The sequence below is a fragment of the Periophthalmus magnuspinnatus genome, chromosome 10 (genome assembly GCF_009829125.3).
Source record: "Periophthalmus magnuspinnatus isolate fPerMag1 chromosome 10, fPerMag1.2.pri, whole genome shotgun sequence".
NCBI classification, from domain to species: Eukaryota; Metazoa; Chordata; class Actinopteri; order Gobiiformes; family Gobiidae; genus Periophthalmus; species Periophthalmus magnuspinnatus.
Genome location: NC_047135.1, coordinates 27,642,361 through 27,656,453, shown reverse-complemented (window position 1 = coordinate 27,656,453; position 14,093 = coordinate 27,642,361). Strand labels below are relative to the sequence as shown.

General features: G+C 39.9%; 1 protein-coding gene across 1 annotated transcript; it reads right to left on the bottom strand.

Moving 5' to 3' along the window:
* Nucleotides 1-238: 238 nt before the first annotated feature.
* LOC117377583 (integrin alpha-6-like) lies at nt 239-13,337 on the bottom strand. Its single transcript, XM_033974034.2, has 25 exons — nt 13,144-13,337; nt 12,733-12,854; nt 12,505-12,584; nt 10,766-11,030; nt 9,883-10,002; nt 9,445-9,658; nt 7,947-8,143; nt 7,339-7,427; nt 6,968-7,095; nt 6,772-6,861; nt 6,618-6,682; nt 6,399-6,544; nt 4,175-4,315; nt 3,984-4,105; nt 3,759-3,912; nt 2,966-3,049; nt 2,805-2,884; nt 2,655-2,729; nt 2,476-2,578; nt 2,235-2,411; nt 1,732-1,839; nt 1,562-1,672; nt 1,181-1,285; nt 972-1,097; nt 239-897 (listed from the first exon to the last, which is right to left on the bottom strand). Exons 1-25 carry the CDS (start codon nt 13,311-13,313, stop codon nt 805-807), a joined length of 3,165 nt encoding a protein of 1,054 aa, XP_033829925.1. The 5' UTR covers nt 13,314-13,337; the 3' UTR covers nt 239-804.
* Nucleotides 13,338-14,093: the final 756 nt, after the last annotated feature.

Below are 14,093 nucleotides of genomic sequence, written 5' to 3'. Positions count from 1 at the left end.
TCATTATTTGCTTTTCATGCAAGGCTTAAAATGTCAATGTTTACATGGCAACATCCTTTGGGGTAATGAAATCTTACATGTGTATGATGCATACTGTTTGTTCTAACTGTTTTGTTATAATTCCCTGCTACAAATTAACTGAATTTCGGCTAAAGGTTTGTTCAGCACACTGGATGTAAAGCACAGCACTTTGTACATTGTAACAGTTTTGGTATGAATGTGATTCTTCATTCTCTTATTAAATGTTTTGAGACAACCAAACTTTTGGTTATTATTTGAAAAATGATTTATTAACTAAAGTCATTTAAAGAAGCACTATGTAACTTTTCTGGTGGAGAGTCTACCACTTGCTTGCCTACATTATTGAACAATATGCCATAAAACGCATCTTGTGTTTCTTCTATTACAAGCGTTATTCACCTTATTCCAGAAGTTGCTCTGGGCACCATTGTCATTTGGGTTGTACTTTGCATGTGGCTGTCGATCTTTACAGCAAATAAGTTCTACATGGACTAGAAAGCCTCCAAGAGAATTGGTGCAGTGTTTTACACACATCAACCTACTTTATATCATATTTTAGTTGCAAAACTTTTCCCAAATTCTCCATTGAAATGAATGAAATTCCCGCTTAACCGGAAGTGCCACCACAAAGAAAGTGAAGTTTACGGCAAAAGTGAGCAGGGCATAAAGAAGTCAATGAGTAGGTTGCCAGGCTTCTTTGAGACCAATCACTGACATACATTCATACCCTTAAAACCAAGCATTCCTACTGTGTGTGGGCTAGAAAAGTTACATAGTGCATCATTAATATGGAAGTGCACTAGAGTTTGACAGGGGTTCCATCTGCTCTTCATTATTCTGTTTCTTGTTGGGAGAAAAGAAGTTGGCAGGCCCATACTAGAAACAAAATATTAGAAGACATAATGTAATAATAATATTTTACAACTAAATCAGTAAAAATTTTGAATTACCTTGCACATGATAAAAGTTGCAAACACCAGCAACAGCAGCAACGCAATGACCGTCAAAAGAATGATCCACCAAGCCACTTTGGTCAAGTATTCAACTTCCTTCTCAAGGAACACTGTTAGTTTGACCTGGAGAAACAAATCAAAATATATTACAGTTTTATTCAAAATTATTTTGTATTTAGTAAGTACAAATGTATTCATCAATTTACCTTGGCTACAGACTCATCAGATATCAGTCCAATATTCTCTGGGGACTGTGTTAAACTGAGAGCTGCATCCACTACGATTTCAAGGTAATTTAATGAGCTATAATCCTGTAATTGAAAAAAAAAAAAAAATATATATATATATATATATATATATATATATATATATATATATATATATATATATATATATATATATATATATATATATAAAATACACTTGAAACTTGAAGCCATTACATGGCTAGAATTATACACAATTTCAAGTGTATTTTAAAAATGTACCGGTACTCAATAAGTACAATTACCACCAAAAATTGACTCAGTTACAATGTAAATATTTGTGATTAATTACTTCCCACCCCTGTTGAAAAGATGTAGCACCTCTGTAAATGTAGTATTCCACAAATATGAGTGCAGCATAATGAAAGCGTTGCTGTCCAAACCGTGTAGGGGGCACCGTATCTCCACACACCCCAGTCCATCTGAACATGTCTGAAAACACACAAACAATAATATATAGAGATTATAAACAGTCTAATCCAAATACTTACCAAAGTTTTGTGTGTTCTCTTCAGAGGCTGAAATAGGATATCCTCAGTGGACAGTGGTTCAAGTTCACCTTCTACTTGACGTTTCCTTCTTTGTTTGTCAGACCAGCCCTTCAGATGAAACAGGAGCATTAGAGATCACAAAATGGAAAATGTGTATAGGAACTAGTTGGGTCTCATGCCACAAGATAAAACTGCACATGTACTTTTGCTAGGGGTAAAAACCGTGCTGGTGAGTTATATTTTGAAAAGCCATAGTTCAAAAAAGCAGTTCTTCAATGACAGAAAAAATATAAAATTACAAATTGTGAAAAGTGAATTTAGTTATTATAAAAATATGTCCTTATCTCGTCTCATGGACCCAATCTTGTGTCTTCTGCTGCAATTATCAAACCACAAATGCTACAGCTGTTCAATAAATAGAACATTCTCTTTAAACAGCAATGTCCATTTGTTGTAGTTTGTTCTTCCACCAAAAAAAAGTTATGAAATGTTTAGTTGCTTACCTTGATTTCCTTGAGTGGGTTGATCTCAGTAGCAGGTGAACATAGGCTGGGCTGTACACCTTTACTGCTTATATGAGTCAAATACAGCAACCACTTCCCCACAGCATTTTCTTTGGGCCAAAAGATGTTCAACGAAATATTTGCAAACGATTTGAGTGGCCTACCCAAATTTGTTATCTGCAGAAAAATATAATGTCATTCACAATAATGCAGTTGGAAAATGGAAAATAGATTAACCTACTCGAAACTCATACTGAACAGGTGTCCCGATTTCCTGGAGTGAATTGATGGCACTTTCGCCTTTCCAGCTTTCACCCATAGATACTTGGGAGGGCCTGGTGAGTCTAAAGACAGATAAAGACCAAAATAAAAGTATTATTGCCAAATTGAATTCTATCAAAACATTTCTAGATTACCTACCCATGTACCTGCAGTTTCAATTCAAACATAACTCTGGCAAAAGCTTCTACTGGCCTTATGAGCTGCTCACTTGTCCTACAGTACAAACATTCTTAGACAATTTCAAATACAATATCCACAATCAGGCGTATAGTGCTTTTAATTACTTACGTTTCGAGTAAAAGAGTGACGTTAACATGCTTTGTGCTTAATGAGATGCCAGATGTTGCAAGAATGACATAGAAGGTAACCTGCAGGAAGCAAGGGTGTGCCAGTATGATTGTAGTCAAACCAATTCCAAACCAATTAGGTTAGAGGATAGTGGTCCTCACCTCACCATCTCTCTGCAGTGGGTTTCCCAGTTCACAGTTGATCAGAGTTCCTTTTTTGTTAGCTGTGCAACTTACTGGGCTTTTCTAAAATAAAAAAGTATCTTTTAAATGACTGAAAGTAACAAATAAACAATGGAATTACAACATAGTAGAACTGTTCACTTGTACGCATCAGTTTTCTATGCAGTACATGTACTTAACCAGCAGGTGGTACTGTAAGCTTTTCCTGTAAATTACCATGTAACACAACATCCTCAAGAGAGATAAAACTTGACCAAGCAGGAATATCACAAGGAAGTCAAACAGATAAGGAGTCAAGAAATTTAAGTGCCTTTAACAACTAAAGTTATACTGAAAGTAAAGTTGTTATGTTCACTGTTTGTGCAGTAGATTGGCCTATATAGGGTGAAACAAACATAGATGTGGCTTACAACTACATATCTGTACATCCGGCTAGCAGCATGATAGGGAAAAAGAAGCCTTGTGAACCAATGACTCAGCCAGTCTGTGCGCAAAACTTCACTAAAATGAAGCCTAAAAACACTGCCATCTACTGGTGGTTCTAATGTATTACAAAGAATATAATATTAACCTTTCATCCATGTGTATGAACTTACAGCAACCAGAGGATTTATGACATATTTGTTGATCCTCTTGCATTCACACAAACCGAGGCTTGACATTTGACCCACTTGTTGCTGACACACTTCAGGTTTCATTTGGCACACCACATTTGCTTGAAACATGTTTTGAACCCTTGCTTTTTTTTTTACCCATCACCCACAATACTCACTGCTTGTGTGTGGTAGACAGTGGTGTAATGCAGAGTATCTGGCAGTGTGATGCTCAATCCACTCTGATGTGCGTCATCTCCGTTCCTGTTTGTGGCAGTTATTTCCAATGCAATGTCCCCATCAGAGGGTGTGATTACAGCAAGCCCATTGTCTCTATGCAAATACAGTTCAAAATATTATTATAATGACTGCAGTGACAATTCAAAATATTACTTTTACTTTACCTGTGGAGTGATTTAAATACATTCTTGCTTTTCTGTTTCTGTACAGAGCAGAACTTGTATTCAATTGCTAACTGGCTTTGGCATACATTGTCTAAACCGCAGCCTGTATTTATCAAAGTAATCTGTTGGCAAGTTCAAAAATGAGGTATTAAAATATTTATAGTTTAGTAAAAGGCCTATTTGGACAGTACCTCAGAGACAGCATTCTTCCGCTGGTAGAGGTTTAGCACAGGAGACAGATCAGATTGGCTGGTTTGGAGGCTGGGGGAGGAGCTCACCAAGGATATAGTCACAGAAATGGGAATCTTGCGTAGTTTGTCTGTGATTTCACGCTGTTGAAGGTTAAAAGTGTAAAGTGTAAAGTAGGACTGCAACTAACAGTTATTTAAGCAGTCATAACCATTTGACATAGTTGACTAGTCAAACGATTATTTATATTATACAGTGAGAAGACATTTTCAATCAAATAAAGGTTGAAAGATGGTGAATGAAGGTTTTGAGATAGAGAATATTTTTGGATTAATTGTACTAAAGGTCTTTTGTCATGTTTTTAGAGTCCGTGTAGTGCATGTAGCAATAACAATGATCAAAATACAATTCATCTCATTTTAATAGTCTCCTAGTCACAATTATACCTGTTAATCATTGCAGCCCTTTTGTAAAAGACTGTTAAAGCCCCTGTACCACTCTTCTTTAGCTAAATCTGTCTTAACCCATTACAGAAATATTGTATAAGCAGCTCTCGAGGTCAAAATAAGTTCACTGCACGCTGTCTGCATTATAAAGCGTTTTATTGTTGGATAATCAGGAAGTGCGTATTAGCATGATATAAATATCCATCCACCCATCCATTTTCTTCCGCTTATCCGGAGACGGGTCGCGGGGGCAGCAGTCTAAGCAGGGACTCCCAGACTTCCCTCACCCCGGACACGTCCTCCAGCTCCTCCGGTGGGACCCCAAGGCGTTCCCAGGCCAGCCGGGAGACATAGTCCCTCCAGCGTGTCCTGGGTCTTCCCCGGGGCCTCCTCCCGGTGGGACATGCCCAGAACACCTCCCTAGGGAGGCGTCCAGGAGGCATCCTGAGCAGATGCCCGAGCCACCTCAACTGGTTCCTCTCAACGTGTAGGAGCAGCGGCTCTACTCCGAGCTCCTCCCGTGTGACCGAGCTCCTCACCCTATCCCTAAGGGTGCGCCCGGCCACTCTGCGGAGGAAGCCCATTTCAGCCGCTTGTATCCGCGATCTTGTCCTTTCGGTCATTACCCAGAGCTCATGACCATAGGTGAGGGTAGGAACGTAGATTGACCGGTAAATCGAGAGCTTCGCCTTCCGGCTCAGCTCCTTCTTTACCACAACGGACCGATACAGCGACCGCATCACTGCAGACGCTGCACCGATCCGCCTGTCAATCTCATGCTCCATCCTTCCCTCACTCGTGAACAAGACCCCGAGATACTTGAACTCCTCCACTTGGGGCAGAGACTCACCACCCACCCGGAGAGAGCAAACCACCTTTTTCCGGTCGAGAACCATGGCCTCGGATTTGGAGGAGCTGATTCTCATCCCAGCCACTTCACACTCGGCTGCAAACCGCCCCAGTGCCTGCTGCAGGTCCTGGCTCGAAGAAGCCATCAGGACAACATCATCTGCAAACAGCAGAGATGAAATCCTGTGGTTCCCAAACCAGGCCCCTTCCGGCCCCTGACTGCGCCTAGAAATTCTGTCCATAAATATAATGAACAGAACCGGTGACAAAGGACAGCCCTGGCGGAGTCCAACATGCACCGGGAACAGGTCTGACTTACTGCCGGCAATGCGAACACAGCTCCTGCTCCGGTCATACAGGGACCGGACAGCCCTTAGCAAAGAGCCCCGGACCCCATACTCCTGGAGCACCCCCCAAAGGACACCACGAGGGACACGGTCGAATGCCTTCTCCAGATCCACAAAACACATGTGGACTGGTTGGGCATACTCCCATGAGCCCTCAAGGACCCGATGAAGAATATGGAGCTGGTCCAGTGTTCCATGACCAGGACGAAAACCACACTGCTCCTCCTGAATCCGAGGTTCGACTATCGGTCGGATTCTCCTCTCCAGTACCCTGGAATAGACCTTACCGGGAAGGCTGAGGAGTGTGATATAAATATGTAATGTTATAAAGCTGTTAGATTTACTGTGATGGCAAACTCCTATCTGGTCTTTAAAAGTTAATTAGGATGCTTGGAATGCATATGGTAAGTGAGGAATAAGTTTAGCCCATTGCAAAGTGTTTCAAATAAATTAATTCAATTTTTCATGTTTTCAAGACTGTGAAAATCTGGTACAGAGCCTTTAACTGGTAACTGACATTTGTGCACACGCAGATGAGCAAATCCAAAACCAGTTTCATTCATAAAAAAAAAAAAAAAACATACCACAAGTTTGAGCCTGGTGGTAGTACATTTCTCCACATTCTGTGCAGGTAGTTCCAGCAGTCCTCTGTTTGGGTCCAAGAAGTCCATCCGAGGAGAGAGCCGAACCTTCCTCCTCTCAGAGTCGGCCTCAAAAGTATAGTTTAACACTGCAGCACGTTAAGTATATTTGTAGTAGATTTACTTTTACTCATGTTATAAAGTGATGGAAGCAGTACTTACACAGTTTGGGGCTGAATGTCTCTAGGTTTGCTGTGTACCTATAGCAAGCTTTAGCTGTAAAATAACTTGGAAGAGTAATACAGTAAAGATTAAATGAAGAAAAACACTCAGCTTTTACTTAACATTTCAATGGGGGAATGTTTCATTGTCTTACCAAGTCTGTGTTTGGCATTGCTCCTTTGTTATATCAATTGTATTTGGTGTTACTTTGAGAGAGATAGAGATGCTAACAACTGGCTTTGCTCTAAACAATAAAGAGTAAGAATAAAGTGTGTTGGGATTAGATATTAGGATTAATCATTTATTCTGAATATTTTGTGTGAACTTGAAGTAATACTTGACCTAAGCACCTGTAAACAAAGACTGTTCCAGAGAGCGCTCCTACAGCTAGGTCAGGGTAGTGGTTGTTGTCCACGTCCATATTACCAGACAAAGAATAGCCAAACAGAGTGACTGTATCTGATGCTGGTGAAATTACCTGAAAATAATAGTTGATTTAGTGACAAGAAAAGATAAGATAAGTTATGCCTTTATTAGTTCCACAGTAGGGAAATTCCAGTACTGCACCACACAGTTTAAGAACAGAAGGAAAATGGTACATGCAATAAAACAAGATAATAGATAAATAGCTTAAAATAATTTAAAAAATAGACTTAAAAATAAACTAAAAATAGACTCTAATGAGTTAAGAATAATATGGGAATAATATAATCTGTCTCACCTGTGCAGACTTTTGGTTAATACCTTTTGACGATCCACAGTAAATGTAAACACGTCCAGAACCTTCATATGGTGCTCCAACTGCGATGTCTGTCAAAAAACAAATAAAGCAAACCTCAAATACTTTTGGTCATCATTGCAATTGATTCCAAGTTTTAAAGCTGTGTCATGTAACATTTCTGGTGTGTGGCCAAGCAGGAGACAACAGCAGGTTACCTTACCGGTCAGTAGAGAGGTGAATATTTCAGGGTATATTTCAGCAATAAACTTTGCACAAAATAAATTTTGTGCAAAGCAAAAACACCTCCATGAAGATGGACCTACTCCAGAAAAGTTGCATAATGCACCTCTAATGAATGTTGAAAGGGTATTTTGCAGCACTTCCTACATTTGAATTGCTGAGATCTGTGTCGCCCCCTCTGCTTTGTATATAGGTGTATGACACATGCTTTTATTGTTGAAACAGTAATTTAGAATATTAGCAACATAATTCTTTGAAGTGAAGACATTTTAAGCAGTGAAATTATCGACAAAGAATATAGTTACAATGTGAATGTGCAATATGAATTTTTTTAAAATGGTCTTTTAACCCATAAAGTAAGTGTTTACCTCCAAATCCATCTTGATTGATGTCTCCTATGTTCTCCACAGCGAGGCCAAACATTGAGTCTGTATGTCCCAGTAGCTGAATGGGCTTTGTATGCCCCCAGTTTGTTCCTTTATTGTTAATATAAATATACACTGCTCCTCCGACCTCACCGTCTTTGACAAAGTATTGTGGTGCTCCAACAACCAAGTCATCCCACCTGGAATAATATACACAGATCAGTTTTTATTATTATTTTTAATCTAATAGAACAAACATTATTTTCCTCATATTGATTGATCATGATTTTTGATTCAGTTTTGTTTTGTCTCTTTAAAAACAAACAAAAATGGCTTCCAATCTCACTTTCATGAACATAATCAAGACAGATGTTGAATCAGCACCATTTAATAAATAAATAAATAAATAAATAAATATCTCCGGGTGGGTGGTGAGTCTCTGCCCCAAGTGGAGGAGTTCAAGTATCTCGGGGTCTTGTTCACGAGTGAGGGAAGGATGGAGCGGGAGATTGACAGGCGGATCGGTGCAGCGTCTGCAGTGATGCGGTCGCTGTATCGGTCCGTTGTGGTAAAGAAGGAGCTGAGCCGGAAGGCGAAGCTCTCGATTTACCGGTCAATCTACGTTCCTACCCTCACCTATGGTCATGAGCTCTGGGTCATGACCGAAAGGACAAGATCGCGGATACAAGCGGCTGAAATGGGCTTCCTCCGCAGAGTGGCCGGGCGCACCCTTAGGGATAGGGTGAGGAGCGCGGTCACACGGGAGGAGCTCGGAGTAGAGCCGCTGCTCCTACACGTTGAGAGGAACCAGCTGAGGTGGCTCGGCCATCTGCTCAGGATGCCTCCTGGACGCCTCCCTAGGGAGGTGTTCTGGGCATGTCCCACCGGGAGGAGGCCCCGGGGAAGACCCAGGACACGCTGGAGGGACTATGTCTCTCGGCTGGCCTGGGAACGCCTTGGGGTCCCACCGGAGGAGCTGGAGGACGTGTCCGGGGTGAGGGAAGTCTGGGAGTCCCTGCTTAGACTGCTGCCCCCGCGACCCGGCCCCGGATAAAGCGGAAGAAGATGGATGGATGGATGGATGGATAAATAAATAAATAAGAACCCATCTCCAAAGCACTTGCTTTTAGGGCTGCAAACATTAATCAATTAATTTAGTCAACTTAAAAGTAACTGGACTATACAAAGTAGAAAACAAAGATATTACATCAAATGTCAAAAAAGAATAAACTATTTCTGATTTTAATCAATAAAGCACTGAAGATCAATTGCCATATTTAAATCTTTTTCTGTGTGTTTTGAAAATCTAAATTTACAGAAATAATCAACTAAATGCAAAAAGAATCCCTGACTAAGAAACAAAGTAATTGTTAGTTGCCATATTTGCTGCAAGTCTCTTGATTAAAAACCTACGTACTTGTCTATATAAAACAACTGAATCTTGAACCAGTAAAGATTTGACTAATTGACTGAACAGCCTTGCTTCATATAAAATACTTACCCATCCCCATTCAGGTCCACTACAGCTAAATCGTAGCCAAAAGATGAGGCCAGTCCGGGACCAGATAAGATGAACTCTACAGACAGGTTCTTTCTTGCCACAGGGTCCACTTTCAGAAATGTCACCTGTCCACTGTAGCCTCCTCTGGGTGCTCCCGACACTATGGTCAGCTCACCCTTTCTGACCAAGGACAGCCCAGTGTCAATAGAAAATCCTGGTGAAAAAATATACAATTGCACAGAAGGCACTCAAATTCAGGTTTACAATCGTCTGTCCGCCTTCATCTTAAAGCCAGAAATCACCCATTTTAAGACAGTGCTGAAGACAAGAACACTATAAGATAAGTAGATCCATATATTATGGTTTGATTTAAAAATACCTTATACAATTAAAGGAAATATTCTTTGTAAATGCAGTGTTCAGTGAAGAAGGACTGACCTAAGTAGCTGCTTCGGTGAAGAGGAATGAGCTTTGGGTTGAACTGGTTAACGTCTCCAGTCTCACGCGGGTCTTCACTGTCAATATCCGTGTTGTCCAAAGGCTCCATGCGTACTATTCCTAATGAGTATGATAGGAATAAAGCAAGTTATAGTTTGCATAGACTGTACAGAACTAGACGATAAATATTGAGTTGAGATTTGATTCCTGTGACACTTCTATGCCCAAACAGACTTTTCCCTGCCCGCTCCTCCTATAGGCCGGTTTCCGTCTGGTTCCAATTGACTGACAGGTGGATTTGACTGATCACAGTGAAGTAGCAGATCACTTTATTTGCCTCTTACAGCAATATAAATATATATGTTAGCCTCATAGCATAATAGCCTAATTCGTTTGTTCAAGGTTTTTGGGAAAATACAAAAATGAGAATTGTTGTTGAGTTTGTGTTGTTTTGGCAGTAAAAATCTTTCTGATTGGCTGAGCTTGGAAACAATGAAAACTACAGATGCAGCAGGGTCTGGATTGCACAATGAGATAGAAAATACCCAAATTTGTCTTGCCCCAGCACAGATATATTATAAACGCAGCTGTTGAGGTGAACAAACAAAACAAAACAAAGAAAAAACGTGTACTTTCTTCATCTTATTATAAAACGTTTTACTGTCTGAGAATCAGGAAGCGCTCAGTTATCATGCTAGTTGTTAGCATTAACATGACGGCAAAACTCTGCTTTGGTCTCTTAAAGCTATGAAAAGCACTTATAAACCCATCACTGTAAATAATCAGGATATTCAGAATGCATAAGGTAAGTGATGAATAACTTTTGATCACTGCTATCTATTTTATTTGTTTCTTTCCAACATAACATGCCAAATCATTCTACCTTTCCACTGGTATGCCCCCGGTGCTCCAAATATCACAGAAGTATTATCCTTTGCAAAAGTTGCCCCGTGACCTTGTTGGCAGTATGCAAACCATTCATGGTCCATGCGTCTGCTCAGGAGGTGTTGGGAGTCACACACTACCCTCCTCCAGGTCCTCTCTTCTCCCCCTGCCCGCAGATCATCCCCCAGGAGGTAGCACTGTCCAGTCAGCACGTGAGGCACATACTGCCCCGGGATCCACTCTCTGTACCGATGAGCGCACATCTGCAAAATCAACACAGGTAGGGGGCAAGTTCACCTTATTGATTACATTGCACTATGCCAAGAAATATCCAAAAGGTAAATTCACAAATATTGAACTTGTCATTTCTACGAGTGATAAGATTCAAGAAACAAGAAAAAACACAAATCTCAATTTTAACTACATTCATTTTAGCTGCAGCTCATCTGGATCAAATATTATTGGCCTATATATGTTGTGATGTCATCGAAAACCCAGCAATAGCAACAATACAACTTTTGAGACTGTTTGGTGGCGATTCAATGCTTTTCTGATTATTGCAGCTCTATGCTCATATTGCGCTTATGTTGTCTAGTTTTCCACACCTACTTCTTTCTGTTGCCTTTCATAATGAGTGATGGAAGGATTTAACCAGTTACAAGTGCAGTGTAGGAGGGCGACAGTAGCGAAGTTGCAGAGCGTTTGTAGAGTGAACCGAGGGTGAGCGGATCAAAACTCTCTCTTGACATAAACATCATTGGAAGAGCGGTCAGATCCATTGACCCACAGGTTGAAGGTGCTGTCAGTGTGTCCTCAGGCAAGACACCTAAGCCACCTCACCCCCAGTGTCTGTCTACAGTGATGCATGAATGGGTTTGTGAATGGGTGAGTGTTTACTTGATGTAAAGTGTTTTGAGGGCCTTGAAGGTGGAAAAGCTCTAAAAATGTGACAATTTAACTGATGTGACTTTAGCTCTTAAGGCAATATAAGACTATTCAGTATAAATTGTGTGATGTAGTTTCAATTATTTTTAAAAGTTCAGTTATTGCCACGTTGCCCATATGAAATAGTGACATGATCTATTATATATAATTTACTAAATGCCAGTTGCTCCCTCATTTGTTACTGTAGTTTGCGTGACATGTAATCTTTCAATTATTTGTGTATTGTTTTGGCATAGCTATAACATGCAGCACCATTTTTGATATAAGTCTTATTTATACAGGATTGGGACCATGGATTGCATATTTAAATGGACATGGCAAACCTCCTAAACATCCCTTTCGAAATAGGAAGTGAACATTAATGCGCTTTTGGCTCCATCGACTGGCGCCAATTGACTTTCTATTGAAAAATGTTACAATGTTTATTAACCTGCTCTACATGATCGTGTTGTTTTTATTTTGCAATTGTGTCCATAACTCAAGATATGAACATTAATAACAGACAAATCAGGTCTTCTTTCTTTGAGGTCACTTCCACTAGTGTTAGCAACAGGTCTGACTGACAGCGCTCCCTGAGAAACAGCGATGTAGGCGGGATGGGGCGATACTTGTGGTTGGAAGTCAAAATATGAAACTCTGCTCCAAATTTGCCCGTATAACTGCTAGCATCGATGATCTTCATTTGACTGGAGCCCAACGTAATGTCCTTAGTCCATTTGTTTATACAGTCTATTATTGGGACAAGCACAATTACAGAAATAGACATATATAGACTAAGTAAATGTATCTTACCATTACATTCCTCCCTGGACCTTGACTTGTTACTCTCACTCCCATCCATTGGCCATTTATGCCTTTGCTATCAAGGAACTCTAGAAATGTTCAAAAATATACACAGATGAAAATATAAACATTCACTAGAAATAAATGAACTGCTGACCCTATTTAAATATAGTTGCTGTCTCATCAAATCTGATTCTCGCTAAAACAAGTGCATAGAAAAGTGTGAAAACAGCATACCTTCATTGTCAAACTGTATGGGCTGGCAGTGCTGTGACGCATCCCCTAGCTCACATTTGTAAACCACACCAGTCGCATTCTCATGATGTTGATGTTTCGATTGTGGTGCTCCTACCAACAAACTGCAACCAGGTTTTACAATATACACTCAAATACTTTGTCAAGCAATTTCTAGGGTTGTAGTCAGCTAAAGAAATTCTTGGTCACTCAAACTGCACTCAGAAAAACTACAACTGCACAGGAGTTCATGCAAAAACAATGTATTTATATAAAGACATTAAACTTATGGATCATGAGTTTAATCTGCCTTGTTAACTCACTCACTAACGTCCTTTCTGCTATTGTCCCATATTAATCCTTATAATCTCAATATAATCTAAAGGCATGCAACTTCCTAGCAACTTCACTTACAGATTCTTCCTTGTAGGACTTAGCTGTTGGTGGAAGGCAATAGAAAATCCAAACAAGCTATCCGGATCTCCATGTTTTTGCAGTGCATGCTCAGTCTCAATGTTAAAGCATGAAATTCCAGCTATCCAAGAATAAATCCAAAGATACGCAATACTAGTTTTCTTCACCATGGTTCAAGTAAATAGTTGCAGTCCCATAGCGTGAAATGCAGTGAATGATTGGCCAAAGCAGGTGCGAGTTGGTTAACTGTAAGTACACAAACAGGGTGTGGTTATGGGAAATTTATCTTCAACTTACAATGCTCCAATGTTCAACTTTATGGGCTCAGGCTGCAGTGTGTGGGTTATTATTAACTCATTCAGCAGAGGTTGCATTTAAATAAAAATACAATTCAGACAAACTGGAATGAGTCAGATTTGTGGGTATATTTTGTGCATGCGGCAAATTTAAAGGTACTATATTATGAAAAAAAATTGACTCTTGTCATGTTATAATGTTGTTACCTCAACAAAAACATACCTGGAGTTGTGTTTTGTTTCATTTGCACATGTTTGAGTAATAGTTTGTTATTAGTCTGTCTACATCTCCAAAGTTCAAAATGCTCTGTTCCACCTTGTGATGTCATGGAGCGGTAGTTTTCAAGTTAACTGCTACCTTTTAGCTTTTGTAAAAGGAGTTTAAAGACACAGTGGAGCACTTCCTGTATCACCACATGACATCACAAGGTAGAGCAGAGTGTTTTCCATATGCAGGGTATGTGTGTTAAACATGTGTGAATAAAACAAAACACAACTTCAGGTACGTTTGTGATGAGGAAACAACATTATAACATAGAGCAGAAAATGTAATATGGACCCTTTAAATTTTACTTGTTACTGTAACTTGTCTGCTACTGCAATATTGTCAAACAGTAATTCAAATTTATAAATATCTTTCTACTTTTTCAAGTC